General features: G+C 46.8%; 1 protein-coding gene across 12 annotated transcripts in view; it reads left to right on the top strand.

Annotated features, from left to right (window-relative positions):
• The window catches only part of PTPRE (protein tyrosine phosphatase receptor type E), an 88,717-nt gene that overhangs the window by 67,345 nt on the left and 3,944 nt on the right, over positions 1–17,428 (top strand). For all 12 annotated transcript variants that reach the window (XM_032115624.1, XM_032115621.1, XM_032115616.1 and 9 more), the window contains 15 exons: positions 472–608; positions 4,739–4,829; positions 5,060–5,136; positions 5,249–5,285; positions 6,228–6,325; positions 7,255–7,374; positions 7,935–8,095; positions 11,205–11,340; positions 12,130–12,279; positions 13,391–13,484; positions 13,854–13,930; positions 15,063–15,197; positions 15,942–16,067; positions 16,815–16,975; positions 17,078–17,213. In XM_032115624.1, coding sequence (XP_031971515.1) covers positions 472–608; positions 4,739–4,829; positions 5,060–5,136; positions 5,249–5,285; positions 6,228–6,325; positions 7,255–7,374; positions 7,935–8,095; positions 11,205–11,340; positions 12,130–12,279; positions 13,391–13,484; positions 13,854–13,930; positions 15,063–15,197; positions 15,942–16,067; positions 16,815–16,975; positions 17,078–17,213 — 1,736 coding nt within the window. The remainder of the gene's footprint in view (positions 1–471; positions 609–4,738; positions 4,830–5,059; positions 5,137–5,248; positions 5,286–6,227; positions 6,326–7,254; positions 7,375–7,934; positions 8,096–11,204; positions 11,341–12,129; positions 12,280–13,390; positions 13,485–13,853; positions 13,931–15,062; positions 15,198–15,941; positions 16,068–16,814; positions 16,976–17,077; positions 17,214–17,428) is intronic.

The following is a 17,428-nucleotide window of genomic DNA, read 5'->3' as shown; positions in this document are numbered from 1 at the left end:
AAAGTCAAAACCCTAAAAATACCCATCAGCTTCCTGCTGGGCTGGTGCTTGTGCCCAGGGGCAGCAGCTCCTCTTGGGGCACAGTTTCTGGTGGCTGCCAAGTTAAAGATAAGTTTTTATCGTTATTATTGTTATTATTATTTCCCCTCTAAATGAAATAATCTCACAGCATCTCTTCGGTGACAGGTGCCAAAAGCTGCCCTTGCAGTCCCTGTCCTATCAGCAGAAAGAACCTGCTCCTTTTCTGAATAAAACTTGGTCACATTTTAATCCAGTGTAAATACAGAAATCATTAATTTCACCAATACTTGGCCTATGATTTGGTTTTTTATTTCTTTTAAATCACCTTTATCACCTCAGAGTGTCACGGTAGAAGTTTGGTTGGGCATCTTTCAGCATAAAGATTAATTTGTAGTTGGAAATCTCTCGCTCTGGCCATGCCTTTAACACATGCTGCCCTTGTCCTGACAGAACAGCAACGGGTCATGCTGCTCAGCAGGTCTCCCTCGGGCCCCAAGAAGTATTTCCCTATCCCAGTGGAAAACCTGGAGGAGGAAATCCGGATACGCTCGGCAGACGAGGGGAAGCTCTTTAGGGAGGAGTTTAATGTGAGTTTTTACACGTGGATGGCCAAAAATGAGGGGAAAACCAAAATATCTGCAAGTATTAATAATTCCTGTGTTCGGTGCGTGATTGGTGGTGTTCCTGTGGGCTCTGCATGGGTGGGGACATTTATCTGGATAAAACCTGGAACGTTCACTGCTATTTGTTGCCAAATTGTATTGTATGGACTGTTTGCCTCTGGCTAACATTTAAAGAAGGTCTTTAATGTTTGCCTGAAGCTGGAGGAGAGGAACACTGAATCTGAATCTCTTTGGCATTGATTTTCGTGATGGTGGTGGAAGGGTTTTGGGGGCTCTGGGTGTTTCACCTCTGTGGGAAGTACTTAGAGGAGAGGATGCAGTGTGGCCTCAATATTGCCCCGGTGGGGTTTGACTTCTTTTTTCCTGATAATTTGGCTTTTTGCTCGTTGCTATCATCCCACCACTTCCCCCTTTGCTGCTCCCGTGCCCTAGCACAGAGCTTCTATGAAGTATCTCAGCTCTCAGGGTGGCCTTGGTCACTGCTTTGTGCCCAGAGCCTGAGTGTGGTCGCGGGGATGAGCTGTACCCGGAGTCTGTGCTGAGCTGCTGCAGGGCCACTTCCTGTGGAGAAACACACCACCAGGAGCCTGCATCTGGGGCCTCTTCCAGACTTTTGATAACTTCTTTTCACTTTCCTCCACAGCAGAAGCAAAGCGGGAGCTTAAATGTCAAGCGTGGATTTGTGAGAGCCAATGCACGTGTTGATTAGGCAGGCTGCTGAGTTACCTTCTTAACTGGGAGCATGTTTATAGCTGCAGTTTGGGTGATGATAAATTTAAACCACAGAGTTTTGCCTTACCAGACAGGGAGCATTGTGGAAATCCTTATCAAGGTTGACAAAATGAAAGTGAGAACCAGGTTGACAAGGTGTGCGCTGGTGAATTTTGACTCTCCGGATTAATTTGCTCTGAGGTTCAGAGTGAAACAAACCATCTGTTTCGGTTTTTAAACCCCTCTTTGCTTTGGTAATTTTCTGGCCCGTGCTGTGAGCATGTGGGATTCTGTCTGCACCCAAAAAGCCTGGGGTCTGGTCCCCAAAAATGAGCAGTGGTGGGGTTGGGGGTTGGATGGGGTTGATGCTTGATGTGGTTTTTTTCCTGTGGCTGTTTGTGTGGATGGAGGAGCTGTTTTCTCCAGCCTGAGAGGGGAAGGAAGGTGCAAAGGCAGCTGGAAATCTGAGTGATTGATGTTGGAGCATAAAGCTCCAAGGTTTGTTATGCAGCCCTGGCAGGAAAGGGGCTGATAAATGCAAACCCTTCAGCACAGACACCCCTGTGCTGCCCTCTCCTTCACAGCACTCACATCCCCCTGCACTCAGCCCCTGAGGTGACTCCTGTGTCTGCCCCATGGAGCCACAGCTGCCAAATCCTCCAGGACTTGGACGTGTCCAAAGCTTTCTACGTGGCACAGGCCGTGGGGTGGGAGCTGCTGGGTCCTGCTGGACCCAGACTGGCACAGGGTGCCCAGAGCAGCTGTGGCTGCCCCTGGATCCCTGGCAGTGCCCAAGGCCAGGCTGGACAGGGCTTGGAGCAGCCTGGGACAGTGGAAGGTGTCCCTGCCCATGGCAGGGGTGAGACTGGGTGAGCTTTAAAAGATCCTTCCAAACCATTCCATGGTTCTCTGGTCCTGTGCCTCAGCCCTGCCCTGGGGATGCTCCAGAGGTCTGTGCCCACTGCAGTGTTTGCTCCACACTTCCTGATCCAACATGCCAGGGGCCAGGCATCTCTGGGAATGCAGATAAAGGGGCTCCAGTGGGAATTAGGAACAAATTTAGGCTGAAAATGGTGAGCCCTGTGAGCCAGCACTGCCCAGGACTGAGAAGTTTGGTCTCAAGTGGTTTTTTTGGTAAAAATAAACCAGACACTGAGAGATGAGGACACCCAGCAGGCAGAAAAGAGTTCTGAGGACAGTTCCTGACACTTTGAGGACAGTTCTCTTAGATTTATGTGCCTGATGGTGTTCTCCAGCACCTTTGATTTTGTCCTTAGAGCCTGAATGACCCTTAAGAGGTCCATTGCACTCCTTGGACACTCACCAGAATAACAGAAGCTCCTTCTTTTTTTGTTCTGTGATTCCTTTGTGAACACTGGGCACTAGAAGAGTGTGTTCTTTCTTCACAGGAAAAAAGAAAACAATTTTAAAAGAAATTTATTCTTTTCTGTAAGACCCCTACCTCTGTTGATCATCCCTAATGGAAGCTGGATGTTGGAAGTTTGGGATTATTGCCTGGATTTTTAGATTAATTACTAAAAAGCTTCCTGTAAGAGTTTTCTTTTGAAATTTTAATTCTGGCTTGATTAAGACATCCCCGTGGCTCATTCAGTGGTAAAAAAGGAGGGAATGTGCTGATCTGGGGTGGGCTGAGCCTCTCAAAGCTTCAGTTGGATTTTAGGGCTCCTGCCAAGCAGGGACAGGTCAGTGTGGTGGCAGCAGATGACCCGGTACCAGCAGGACACATCAGCTCCTCGTGATTTGGGGGTGATGGGGAGGATGTGCTGAGGAGCATCCTGGATGAATCACATCCTCCCCAGTGGGTGGGAGCAGGGAGCTGGGCTCTGCCCTTGCTCTGGGTTCACCACCCACTCTGGGGCACAAGGAGCTTCCTGGGAAGATGCCAAGGCCTTGCAGGGGTCAGGAGTGGGGGATGGAGAGGTGATTTTGCCAAAGATAATTACTTTTCATGCATTTTTCACATGGAAATGCAGAACTTGGCTGACTGTTAATTGAAACTTGGGTGCCTGACTTTAAGTTTGAAGAAATTGTGTTTAAAAAGATAATTATTTCATAGAATCACATAATGGGTTTGGGTTGGAAGGAGCTTAAAGATCATCCAGTTCCAACCTCCTGCCACGGGCAGGGACGCCTTCCACTACTTCTTTTTGTATAAGAAATGAGTTTGTATTTTATAAATCATAAATGTATTTTAATCAGCAATATGGGCTGATAAAAAGCCATGAGCTTCATTCACCTAAGGAATTTCAGTCTGCTGAAAGCAGCTTTCTTTCTCAACCCTCTTTTAACCTCCTTTCCTTTGCATTCACAGCTTTACGTGCCATCAAAGCCCCAGCAGAAGCTCGGTGCTGTTTCCTGTGTGGTGGAGGATCAGTGCTCCCCGTGCCCCCCTCTCCTCCCGTGTCACCCTGACAACACCTTTGTGTTTCCAGGGGGAAATTCCAGCCCTGCTCTCTGCCAGCCACCCAGGGCTGCTTGGTTCAGCTGTGCCCTCCCTGACCATGTTTTTCCTTGCCCTGTGTGACTCAAACTGAGCAGTGGGAGGTACAAGAGTGGGGAAGGTGGTGGTGCCTTCCCAAACCGCTGGGGTTTTACCTCGGTGGGATCCACCCTGCTGGCTCTGGGGGTTTTGGAGCTCAGTGAAAGGAACTTCATGAAATTCAGTTCTGGTTTGTCCATTTGCAGTAGTGGCATCTCAGCTGTGGAGAAGCTCCACCCTGGGCACCTCCTTGTTTTCACTTGCACTCTTCTCTCTCTTTTTCCTTTGGTTTATTGCCCTCCATGACTGTTTGTTATTTTTTTAAGCCAGACTAAATTTATCTGCACTCAGCTCTTGCTGATGACTCTCAGAATTCAACTCGCGCTCACACCGCGTAAAAACCCCGCAAATTATTTTTCCTTCCTCCTTTCCAGCCAGGGCTGGGCCTTGACCTGCAGAGCTGAGCGAGATGTTGGATATTTAATGTCCTTAGCTTTGAGGGGTTCAGGCCCCAGCCCTGTCTGTGTGCCTGAGCCCGGTGTGGGTGCTGTAAGTGGCTGTGGAGCGTGGCGCTGGCACGGCTGGGTCGCGCGCTCTGAGCCACCGCGGCAGATGGCAGCTCCAGGCAGCAGCTCAGAGTTTCCCAATTTGCTAAATAACTGTGATCTCCGAGGGGAAAAAAAATTCCTTCTCTTTCCCCAACTGCTGAACTTGTTCTCTGGAGTGAAATCTGCCGGGTTGTAGTTGCCTGTTGGAGAGTAGTGAAAGTTACTGAGGGAAAAAGGTTGAAATATGTTCAGTTCTGTTGGATGCACATTTTCCCTAAGCAAGTCAGAATGATTTGTTTTCTAACACATGGACTCTATATCTTTGTTCTTTTCAGTCATTAACATCTGGATATGTGCAGGGAACGTTTGAAATGGCAAATAAGGAAGAAAACAGGGAGAAGAACAGATATCCCAACATCCTGCCATGTAAGCCATTCCTTTTGCTTTTAAACCAGACACATAATTTTGGCACTGAGCAGGCTGCTGGTAGCGTTCATTTGCTGCAAATACTCAGATAATAACAATTCCACTGGTCAGAAATGCTCTTCATGTGTTGTCTGTGGTTTGGGAACTCTGTGCTTTTCCAGGCCTCCTGCTTGCAAGGAAATACCATATTTCAGGTTGATGAGCTTGCCAATGTGCTTGTTTTCTTTCAGATGATCATTCCAGAGTGATTTTGACCCAAATTGATGGAGTCCCACCTTCAGACTACATTAATGCATCATACATAGATGTGAGTTGAGAGCTGCCCACAGCTGGCCAAACTTTGGGAATTCAAGAAGTAATTCTCTGCTAGCACATGTTGGCCTTTCACCTTTTAACTGCTGTGGTGTTTATTTCCACAGGGTTATAAAGAAAAGAATAAATTTATAGCAGCACAAGGCAAGTTGTTCTCATTTCTCTCTTCTCTACAGCTTAGGGCTGAGCACATTTAATCATAGATGTGTTTTAAAGGTTGTTTTTAGCTGCAGGTGGTGGTCAAGTGTGAGGCTGGATTTAGAGGCCACAGTTGAAATGAACTTGAAATATGTGTGAGGTGACCAGCTGCCTCTAGACCTGGAGATTCTGCTCTGAGCAGAGGCTCATTTCCCCCTCCAGATCCTCTTTGCTTCTCCAAAATTGGGGTCTCCTGATAATCTGTTCTGAGTTTGTTGTGGGAACCTTGGACCTTGGCATGGGGAAGAGCTGCGAAATAGGAATGCTGAATGTTGCTCCTGCCATAATTTGGTTACAAGATTAAATAGTATTTAAGAATAAATACTCTGGAGGGGCTCCAGGAGAGCAGGAGAGGGACTGGGGACAAGGCATGGAGGGACAGGACACAGGGAATGGCTTCCCAGTGCCAGAGGGCAGGGCTGGATGGGAGATTGGGCAGGAATTGTTCCCTGGGAGGGTGGGCAGGCCCTGGCACAGGGTGCCCAGAGCAGCTGGGGCTGCCCCTGGATCCCTGGCAGTGCCCAAGGCCAGGCTGGACATTGGGGCTGGAGCAGCCTGGGACAGTGGGAGGTGTCCCTGCCATGGCAGGGGGTGGAAAGGAGATGAGCTTTGAAGTCCTTTCCAACTCAGACTCTTCTGTCATTCTATGAATATTTCAAGAGAGGAGATTTCTGCTAAAAACGTAGATTTGGGGGCATGATTATGTAAAAGAAAACACGGGGGGTTATTTAACATATAAATATATATATATATATATATTTAGTGTATTCCAAACCTGTGCAGGCCATAGCAAGCACAGCTCTGGGTGGGTGCCCAGGGCAGGGGTGTGGGGCTGCTCTGGGATCTGCTCCATCCCCTCTCCTGAGCATTGTCCTGTTCTGTCTGCAGGACCCAAGCAGGAAACAGTCAATGACTTCTGGAGGATGATCTGGGAGCAGAAATCAGCCATTATTGTCATGTTAACCAACCTGAAAGAAAGAAAAGAGGTAAAGAGCTTTCACTCTCTGCTCTGGGATGTCCCCTGTGCTGCAGAAGCAGTCGTGGCTGCTCAGGGTTTGGCCAGGTGCATTTCTGACCACTTCCTGCCCTGGCCCCTGTCAGCACAGCTGAGTTTCTGTTCCAAAACACAGTTTTCATTTCTAAAATACCCGTTTATATGAGTTGATCTGAAGGAGAAAGTTCTGATAGCCAGTGGTGTCCTGCTTAGCTCACAGCCAAAGGAAAGCTCCAATGGTTTTATCCCAGTGTAAGGCTGCACTTGTGGATGGGACTGATTAGGAGTGAAGGTAAAAACTCCATTCATTTTCCTGAGCATTAGGTTTCAAAATGCCCAATTTGTCAACTGAACGGTGAGAAATTAAAGCTGCTTCGTTGTGAGGGTGCTGCTGTTCCTTCCTGTCCCCCATTCCTCCCCTGAGGACGGGCATTCCTTGTTTGCCTCCTGGGCTTTATTTTCCTGCACTTTTACTGCTGCTTGGGGAAGCTCAGACAGCAAAGCCAGTCCATGAGGGTCCATTCCCAGTGTGAGCAGCCAGAGCTGGTAAATGTGGATATTCCCAATGGCTCCAGATGAGAACTGCTTTGAATTTCTCACTGGCTGCAGCTAAAGCTGGAAAACAAAGTCCAAACCTCACAGTGCCTGCCTACAGTTGGACACCTTGTAACAGAGCTGCCAAACTGAAACAAAAGCTGTGTGGGGCTGAGCAGGTTAAAAAACAGCTTCAAAACTGTTCTCACCTTCTCTGCCTCAGTTTAAGAAGCAGCAGCAGCAGCAGGGTGTTAAAGCTGCTTGTGCCAGATGAGAAGCTCTGCACACTCACAGCTGTACTCACCTTCCCTGTTTTCAAATAACCCCACGAGCACCCAGCAGTGAAAGCAAAGTCAGGGTTCTAAACTCCCCTGTGTTTTTGTGCAGGAGAAGTGTTACCAGTACTGGCCTGACCAGGGCTGCTGGACCTACGGGAATATCCGTGTGTCTGTGGAGGATTGCATCGTGCTGGTGGACTACACCATCCGCAAGTTCTGCGTGCAGTCGGTGAGGACACAGCTGCTCCTGGGGGCTTTCCCTAAGCCTTAGGAAAAGCTGATAAAACCTCAAATATTTGCTTAGAAGAAATTCAAGCAGCTGATTTGCAAGGGGAGAAAGGTGGGGGGCCTCTCCCAGGCCAGGCAGGGAAGCAGGGTCTGCCCACCGAACATCCTCTACAGTCCATGGGTTGTGAGAGGTTCTGTCCCCAAGGGCCACAGCAAATGATGCCTTGTGGCAGCCCAGCACAGGAGCAGGGACTTGAGCTTTTGAGGAAAAAAATTGCACTGATAAAAAAATGAGTGAATTTGGCTATATTTTGGCAACTTGGAAGAGTCTGTCTCATTCTTTGCAATCCTGTCCTGGGATTATCCCACTGCAAATTAATAATAGATGATATTTTCACTTAGTGAAATAGTGTTTGTATTTTACATGCACTGAAAACTCCAAATCCTTGAGTCAGGCTCTGAGTGTGGCAGGGAATGAAGCCATAAATGACCACAGCAGTTTGTTTATTAATCTGTGCATGAAAAATGAGATATCAGCTCTGAGCCTGGGTGTTCTTGCAGCTCCACGAGGGATGTAAAGCTCCAAGGCTCGTCACACAGCTCCACTTCACCAGCTGGCCGGATTTTGGGGTGCCTTTCACACCTATTGGGATGCTGAAATTCCTGAAAAAAGTCAAATCATTGAATCCTGCCCATGCTGGACCAATTGTGGTTCACTGTAGGTATGTATGTGCTCCTCAAACCATTCTTGTGGCTTGGCCTGCAGTTATTTATATATATATATATTTTTTTAAATATATATATATTAATATGTTTATATCTGTGTATTCATATCTGCTTAAGTATTGTAAAATATTTATATGAATAGATCTATTATATATTTACTCACATATTTATATTCAAGGATAATAATCTGCTGAGTTTTTGAGAGCCCAGAGTAAGAACAGTTTCCAAAGCTCTGTCTTTGCTGTCAGTTTAATACTCAAACAGAAGTTGTTGTTCTGTTTGGGGTTTTTTTTATGAGGGATACCCATTGTTTGGTAGAAATCTGTTCTTTGTCAGAAAAACAGCCTGGTGATAGAAATCCGTGGCCTTTGCCACTCAATGCTGTTCTGGGAATTCGTCCCCCACTTCTCCCACAGTCAAATTGCAGTTTTTTATGGAAATTAGCCATGAAATGCCTAAAAAGCTTGGAAGAAAGACTTGCATTCAAGAGACTGAAATGCTGCAATTTTAAAAATGTGCTTCATACCAATGCAGAAGCAATTCCCACTTGTTGGCCACTCACACAGGCACATCCTGCTGTCAAAGGCTGGTGCCAAACTGTTGAAATCTTTAATGAAACTAAAACCAAACTCCCAAACAGTTTGAAGAGAAGAATTGCAACCTGTGAGCAACTGTAAGCTCACCACTGAGCAAGAAGTGTCTTTCCAGGAGCAATTATCATTGCAAGGTTAGAATAAACACACAAGAGCAGAATGAAAAGGAAAAAAGAGCAGCTTTGTCTGTCTGGGTCTTGTTTATAAGGAAAGAAATGCTGTAAATTCCTGTATTTGTCTCTTTTTTCCTTGCTAGAAATACTGGAAGTGTGTGCTGGTGAAAAAGAGGGTGTTTGTCCTGAGCAAGCCAGATTTGTTGGTTCATTTCCATGCAGCTCTTGCCTTGCTGGGAGTCACCTTCTCTCCCAGGTGTCTTAAATAAAAGGCTTGAAGAAAACCATTTAAATGGGAAAAGCAGATTTGAGTTGTGTCAGCTGAGAGAGCCACAATATTTTTATAGCCCTTTGCTGTGTATGGAGTCTCATTCTGGGCTTGAGCTTTATTTGGCAGCAGCAGGAAATGCTGTGCTTGGTTTAACCAGCAGAAGGAAAGACAAAAGAAAGGAAAATATAAAATAATTTAATAAATACCTGCAGAGATTTAAATATAAAGGGCCAGCAGAGCACAGTGAGGTCAGTGCTGGGGGCTCGTGCAGTGTCAGAGCAAAGCACAGAGGTGACACCGACCTTCCGTCCGAGTTCAGGATGTGACACCACTGAATTGTTGGGAAAAGGAAAGGGAAGCCCCTCAGCAGTGAGTAACCAGCCGTTTTTAGGGAGCTTGTAGGAAAGTCTGACCCAGCCACTCCGACCAACACCTCTCCAGGGAGGTTTCGGAAGTGAATAAAACACTGATTGAGCATTTGGAAGTGAAGAAGTGAAAATGAGGAGTGGCAGGATCAGGATTTTCTGCTGATTCTTGTATTCCCTAGGTTTTTAGAAATAGGTTTTTTTAGAAATAGAAATCTTTCAGTGAGCAGAGAGGGACTTTGAGGAATGGCTGAGTGAGGGACAAAGCAGGCTAAGGATGAAGACCCTCAGGGAGCTTCTGAGCTGAATGTCCAGGGTGGTGAAGTCCCCAGCTTTAGCAGGAAGGTGCAGGGATGGAATCCAGAGCTGATCTGATCAGGGAACCATGGGGAGGGAACAGGGATGTGTAAAAAGGGGTATCAGGGCTGGAAAGGGAAGTGAGGAAGCTGTGCTTGGGGCTCAGGGCGAAAGTCCCAGGAGTGAGCAGTGAGGGGAGATCCATGCTCAGAGGTGGCTTCCAGGGCTGTCAGGAGGAGGAACAGTGGGGGTTAAGACATGAGGGGGACTCTTTGTGGTGCCAGAGGGCCAACCTGGATGGATGGAAGGGAGAGGGAAGGGAATCCCCATCGTCCCTCCAGACCTCTGGAACAGAGGAGCTCATGGGCTTTGGTTTCACTGCTGTTAAAGCATGTGTGGGATATGAAATAACTGTACTACAAATACAGTAATTTTCATTTCTGGTGTTATTTAAAACCTTATGTTGCCTTGCTGAGAATTGCTTTGTATTTTTGAGGCCACGAGGGGAGGGGAGATGTTTTTGTCATGTTCCTGGAGGTGTTTGTGGCCATTGCAGCCAAGCAAACGGCCCGGAGGTTAAAGGAGAGCCACTAATGAATGACTAGTACAGGATGCCATGCCCTTTTCCTCTGGAAGGAAGAGCTGAAAGTCGCTGGATTTTTGTCATTTCTAATGGTCGTGCTCCCTCTCGTGGCTTTTAAGGATATAAAAACCAAAAAAGTGTTTAGCGATGTCAGCGTTGGGAAATGTGGCGCTAAAAATTACTAAAACAATAATTTAAATTTCATCTTAACCTGAATTATTACAGATGGTCAAGCAGATTTTTTTTTTCAAATGTCTTCTTAAGTATAATTCTGATGGTATCAGCTGGGAAGGGCTGAGTTTTTATGTTAAAAACACCCCTCTTTTTTTGCTGTCCTTGTTAAAATGAAAAAGGGGGAAGTTTAGATTGGATATTAGGAAAAATTTCTTCACTGAAAGGGTGGCCAGGCATTGGGACAGGCCACAGGGTGGAGTCCCCATCCCTGGAGAGATTTAAAAAGTGGCACTTGGGGATGTGGATGGGAACAACTGGACTCAAGGATCTGAGGCAGCTTTTCCAGCCTTCATGATTCCATGATTCTGTGGAATTCAGTGTTTCCCAGTGAGCATTTCGGTCCAGTCTAAGCACGAGTGTCTTGGGGTGACTTTATGATGTGTATCCCATTTCGCTGCCCTATGCCCAGAAATTAATTTTGTGCCTTTCTATGCCTTTAAACTGAGCCTGAGAAGAGAAAAAAACCCGACCAAAACTTCCAAAGCAGTTTTGCAGTTTGTTTTCATGTTTTCAAGGACGCAGAGATAGAGAGGGCTCTCTGATAGAAACCTAAACTATGCTAAACCATGGCAGCGAGGCTCACTGCTGCAGCAGTCCCTGCAGGCTGGGTGATCCCATGGTGGGTTCTGTGTGTTTGTTGCCTCCCCAGCGCTGGCGTGGGGCGCACGGGCACCTTCATCGTCATCGATGCCATCATGGACATGATGCACGCGGAGCAGAAGGTGGACGTGTTCGAGTTCGTCTCCAGGATCCGCAATCAGCGGCCCCAGATGGTTCAGACAGACGTGAGTGCACCTGAATCTCCCGAAATTCCAGCTTGTCCTGGGCAGAGAGGGAAATGCTGCTGTACTTCCGCTCCGTTGTGCAGCCCAGTGTGTCCCGTGCTGTTGCACACCTGGAAAAGATCAGGTTGGGTGGGGCTTGGAGCAGCTTGGGATGGTGGGAGGTGTCCCTGCCCATGGCAGGGGTGGGATGGATGGGATTTAAGGTCCATTCCAACCCAAACCGTTCTGGGATTTTCTAATTCGAAAATGAACAAAGCCCAGTGGAAGGATGGGGGAGAAGATACAGGTGAAGACCACTGTAAAACACATCATTTTTAGGAGTCATTTCCAGGTTTTCCCATGCACATGAGAGTGGAATGTCAGAGAATGTGAGTGATGTAACAGGAAAACTCTGGTTTAGCTTAACAATTTCTAATTATTGTTATTTTAATAATCAGTAGATTGTACCCCAACCAGTGGCAAGACAAGGAGCAGTGGTTTTGAACTGCCAGAGGGCAGGGATGGATGGAATATTGGGAAGGAATTGTTCCCTGGGAGGGTGGGCAGGCCCTGGCACAGGGTGCCCAGAGCAGCTGGGGCTGCCCCTGGATCCCTGGCAGTGCCCAAGGCCAGGCTGGACATTGGGGCTGGGAGCAGCCTGGGACAGTGGGAGGTGTCCCTGCCCATGGCAGGGGTGGCACTGGATGGGATTTGAGGTCCTTTCCAACCCAAACCAGTCTGGGATTTTAAATTAGATGAATCCCAGAATTCCTAATTTCCCTCCCTTCATTCCCTCCCTGTCCCTTCCAGATGCAATATTCCTTCATTTACCAAGCCTTACTCGAGTACTACCTCTACGGGGACACGGAGCTGGATGTGTCATCCCTGGAAAAACACCTCCAGACATCCCACAATGCTGCACCAAACCTGGTCAAAATAGGGCTGGAAGAGGAGTTTAAAGTAAGTATGGAAATCTTTGCCATAGGATTTCCAAGACTTAAGCCAAGAGGATAAAAGTGTGACCTTAAAGGTGCATTAAAGGGAAGTCGTTCTGTTCTGTGGTGGTTGTGAATGGGGCCTTGCTGAACATCCTGTTCCCTAAATGCTCACTGAGGGCTGTGTGGTTCCATGGCCTTTCCCTAAACCTTTTTTGTTTGTTTCTGAAAGAAAAGGGGAGTGATTCTCTGGGCTGGTGCTGGTTGCCAGATCAGATAATGCTGCAAGAGGAAACTGGATTAGGTGTTCCTAATCTGCATCCCAATGGGATTGTTAACTCCGAGGTGACTGACAGCAGGAAGAACTGCAGGGAATTTACAGAGCTGGTGCTGAATGTCCAGACTGTCAGGAGAAAAACCTCAAAAAAACCCAAAAAAACCCATTTTTGATCAGTGGAGGAACCCCAAATGAAGCAAACCACACTGGCTGGCTGTGATCATTCTTAAAATGACTTTAGTGCCCTGAGGAATAGTTAGAATTTTTTTATGATTTTGTTTATGCTGAAATATTTATTTTCTGTATAGATAGAGAGTATTAATTGACATCTGGGTGTTCACTGGAGTTCTCTCTTTGCTTTAGACGATTAATTTAACCAGAAATTGGGAACTGGGTAAAGAAAATGATGTAAAAATAAGTCTGATGATAGAGGAACAAGTTCAAAAATCAACAGTATTGAGGGAAGGAAGATTAGATGGGATATTGGGAAGGAATTTTTTGGCTGTGAGGGTGGGCAGGCCCTGGCACAGGGTGCCCAGAGAAGCTGTGGCTGCCCCTGGATCCTTTGCAGTGTCCAAGGCCAGGCTGGAGCAGCCTGGGACAGTGGGAGGTGTCTTTAAGGTGTCTTCATGGGCTTTTAAGGTCCCTCCAAGCCAAACCATTCTGGGATTCTGTGACTGTTTCTTTCTTAGTTGTTACAGCCAGGAGCATGAAGTGGCTGTTGTGCAGTCAGGCTCCCTGTGACTGTGGCACTGATTGAGCCCCAGTAAAGTCACTGGAGGGCCCTGTGAGTGCAGGATGTGCTGAGTGACCCCTCTCCTGTCCCTGTGCCCTCACTCTCCTGTGTGGTTTCTTGCAGAAGCTGACCAACGTGCGGATCATGAAGGAGAACATGAGAACTGGCAACCTTCCAGCCAACATGAAGAAAGCAAGAGTCATCCAGATCATCCCCTGTAAGAGCCCAGCCTCTGATCTCCCAAAACAAACAAGTGCCATCAATCCCTGGTTGGGAGCACACACTGGATCTGTCTGCTGGCAGCAGCCCAGCTCATCTCAGGACACAGCTCCTCTTATAAAGTGTCATCTGTAAAAAATTCCGTGAATTGGGTTTTACTAAATCATCCCAAAATCTGTTACAATCAGGTTTTTTGAATTAAACAACTCGGCACTTTCACCTTTGCATGGTCTGAGCAGCACTGTAATGTTTGCACCTGAAAAGGAACATTTCAGAGAAAAGATTTAGTGGGGTTTCTTCTTCCACATGCAGTTAACAAAAGTAAGACTGGACTCAAAACTAAGACTAAATTTTTTTTTTTTCCCAGATGATTTTAACAGAGTGATTCTGTCCATGAAAAGAGGGCAGGAGTACACAGACTACATCAATGCTTCCTTCATAGATGTACGTACACAACATTTTCATGCATTTCCTTTTCAAATCAGAGCTTTTGCTGTTGTTGGTAAGTCTTTTTAAAGGGGTACAGTCGACTTGGCTTGCAAAGAACATGAGCTTTGTTTATGGGAGTTTCCAGATGCTTTTCTTATCTGGTGTTTTCAATTTCAGTTTAAATGGCTGTGTCATTTAAACCTTGTTGTTAGATTTACAAACCAAGCCTTTTATGAAATTCTGACAAAACAAATCGGCTGCACAACTAACAGCCAGCGGTTCCATTATCTGGTTCAGGTTAACAGGTGTAAATATTTGCTTTTCTGAGAAACAGAAAAGTCAGTGTTTAGCACAGGGAAAGGCTGTCACAGTGTTTGGCAGCCAGGCTTTATTTGGGCAGAGCTGGATAAATTCCAGGCTTTCTTCCCAGGTTCCTGTTGGAAGCCGAGTAACACAGGATTTTATTTAAATACGAGAAGTCATCATGCCCTTAAGCAGTGAAACCACATCAGTGACTGAGGACTGTGGGTGCTGAGGAAGTGAAGATCACATCTGTGTGGAAATAAGGAAAGGCTGGACGTGGCCCTCAGTGCCTTGGTGGTGTTGGGTCAGAGCTTGGACTCGATCCCAGAGGTTTTGTCCAACCTCACTGGTTCTGTGATTCTGTGAAATAAAACTGGAGCTCAGAACCTGAGCTAGGAGTTAACTGTAGAGAAAAGCTGAGAGCTGCTGTTGGGATAATATTGTGAAATCTGGTCCTGCAGAATCTCATCCCCTCAGCCATGACTGGAAAAATTCACCTCAGGATTGTGAATTTGGGGGAGATTTTAGAATCACAGAATTGTTGAGGTTGGAGAAGCTCTCTCAGACCATCGAGTTCAACCATTCCCCAGCACTGCCAAGGCCACCACTGCCCCATGTCCCCAAGTGCCACATCCACATGGTTTTTAAATCCCTCCAGGGATTGGGATTTCACCACTGCCCTGGGCAGTGACAACACTTTCTGTGGGGAAATTTCCCCCAATATCCAACTTCAACCTCCCCTGGTGCAATTTGAGGCCGTTCCCTCTTGTTCCCAATCACTGAAGCTGTGATCTTGCTGTGCCCATCAGCCTCTCCCCCGTGTGACCCCGGTCTGTTCCCGCAGGGATATCGGCAGAAGGATTATTTCATCGCCACCCAGGGCCCCCTTCCCCACACGGTGGAGGATTTCTGGCGGATGGTGTGGGAGTGGAAGTGCCACACCATCGTGATGCTCACTGAGGTCCAGGAGAGGGAGCAGGTACGTGCCCACCCTGCAGCCTCACAGTTTCCCTTCCCACCTGCAAGCCACGAGCATCAATACTGGAGAAAAGAATTTTTTTGCCTACAAATTCCAGCAATCTGAGATATTTTTTTTGCTTTTCCTAAAGTGACACTTGCTTCACTCTTCGGTGTGGGGCAGCACTGCTGCTTTTGCTGGAACTGTCAGAAAACACAAATTATGGAATGCTGTGATTTTTTGAAATCACTGATTTCAAACTTCCAGTTCACATTAAGGGATGCCTGACATGGGACAGAGTTTTGGCATTTGGGAACAAACATTTCCATAAACTCTTGTCCCATTTGTCCCAGTAAAAGCTCCCGTGGCTCATTCCGAGCCTGTCCTAATACATCATTAATTAATGAAAGAGTCCTGTGCTGCAGATTGAAGATTCTGGGTTCAACAAGGGTGTTGTGAAAAGCTTTTTCTTGGTGGTTTTGGGAGGTTTTTAACAATATTGCCTTGCTTTCAGGAATTACACTTATTATTCTACTCTGGTTTAAAGCAGTATTTACCATCTGGGCCTCCTGAGCCCTTTTCATCTTAATGGTTTCTATTACAGAAATATTTTATCTCTGTATTCTTAGTTATTAGTGTTTGCAATACAAACTGTTGAGAACACACTTCTTATGCTGGATGTCACTTCTTATATCAGAGATTAATAAGAACGTGATAACTGGGAAAAAAAATCAAGGAATGTTTGCAATTCTCTGGATTCTGCAGGAAAAATGCTGCCAGTACTGGCCATCGGAGGGCTCTGTGACTCACGGAGAGATCACGGTGGAAATCAAGAGTGACAGCCTGATGGATGCCATCAGTGTGAGGGATTTCCTGGTCACATATAACCAGGTAATCCTTTAAAACTCCAGGTTTTTTGGTTTGTTCTTTTTTTTTTTCCATTCGAAGGCATTTACAAATCTGATTATGTGTATTAAATTCTGGGATTTCTAGCTAAAGCTAAATGTGGTTAATCAAAATCTGGCGTTAAGGGGAAGCTTATAGGAAACGTTTTTGCTTAAAGCCCCTGAAAATTCTGGTCAGTAAAACAGGTGGTTGCAAAATGGGAGGTGGGGGTGGGGTTTTTTAAACTGTTTTGTTGTTGCTGTTATTCCTAGATTTTCCTGCCATCTTCCACATAACTATCAAAGAAAATTCAATCCAAGATTTTTCACAGAATTCCAAGCTGGTTTGGGTGGAAGGGGCCTTAAAACTCATCCCATCCTATTCCCTGCCATGGGCAGGGACACCTTCCACTATCCCAGGTTGTTCCAAGTCCTGTTCAACCTGGCCTTGGTCACTTCCAGTGTATCCTAAGTCCTTCCCAGGGGAAACAGCTGTGCAAATCCAAGGGAAAATTATAGGGGAATTATCAGCGGATGGGGATTTGGAAACAGACCTGATAAGTCTGCCGGACCAGGATAGAATCCTGGAATATTTAGGCTGGAAATAAGATCACCAAGGTCCATAATACATGATGGATCAGGTTGCAAGTACTCTGATGTAGCAAGGCAAAATTGATGCTGCAGGTGTTCCAGGCAGGAATTGTGTTTCCACTTGGAAGTAACAGGTGGCTGAATGCTGTTTTCCTGCTGGCAGAGCAACCAGGAGAAGCAGAGCAGGCTGGTGAGGCAGTTCCACTTCCATGGGTGGCCTGAGATCGGGATTCCTGCCGAAGGGAAGGGGATGATCGACCTCATTGCAGCTGTGCAGAAGCAGCAGCAGCAGACAGGGAACCACCCCATCACCGTGCACTGCAGGTGAGCCCCCTCTGCACCTGAGCTTGCCTGTTCTCTGCCCCTGTTACTCCTCTTCTCCCGTTTTTACCCCAGTTGATGCCAAGCAAAGGTGTTTTGTTGCAGTGCTGGCGCAGGGAGAACGGGCACCTTCATAGCCCTGAGCAACATCCTGGAGCGGGTGAAGGCCGAGGGGCTCCTGGACGTGTTCCAAGCTGTGAAGAGCTTGAGGCTGCAGAGGCCACACATGGTGCAAACGCTGGTATGGATGGGACTGACCAGCCCAGGGCTTGGGGAGGGAGTCCTGTGTGGAAATACTCTTGGAGGACGAGAACAAAGGGGTTTTTGCAGGGTGACATCAATGGTACACGATAGCTGTGTGTGTGCAAGGCATTAGCAGGGTTTTTACAGGGGTTTTTAGAGCATTTCCAAAAATACAACTCGGATGAATATTCTCTGTCTTTCAGGAACTTGAGG

The sequence above is a fragment of the Corvus moneduloides genome, chromosome 8 (genome assembly GCF_009650955.1).
Source record: "Corvus moneduloides isolate bCorMon1 chromosome 8, bCorMon1.pri, whole genome shotgun sequence".
Classification (NCBI taxonomy): Eukaryota; Metazoa; Chordata; class Aves; order Passeriformes; family Corvidae; genus Corvus; species Corvus moneduloides.
This window is presented reverse-complemented; position numbering and strand designations above follow the sequence as displayed.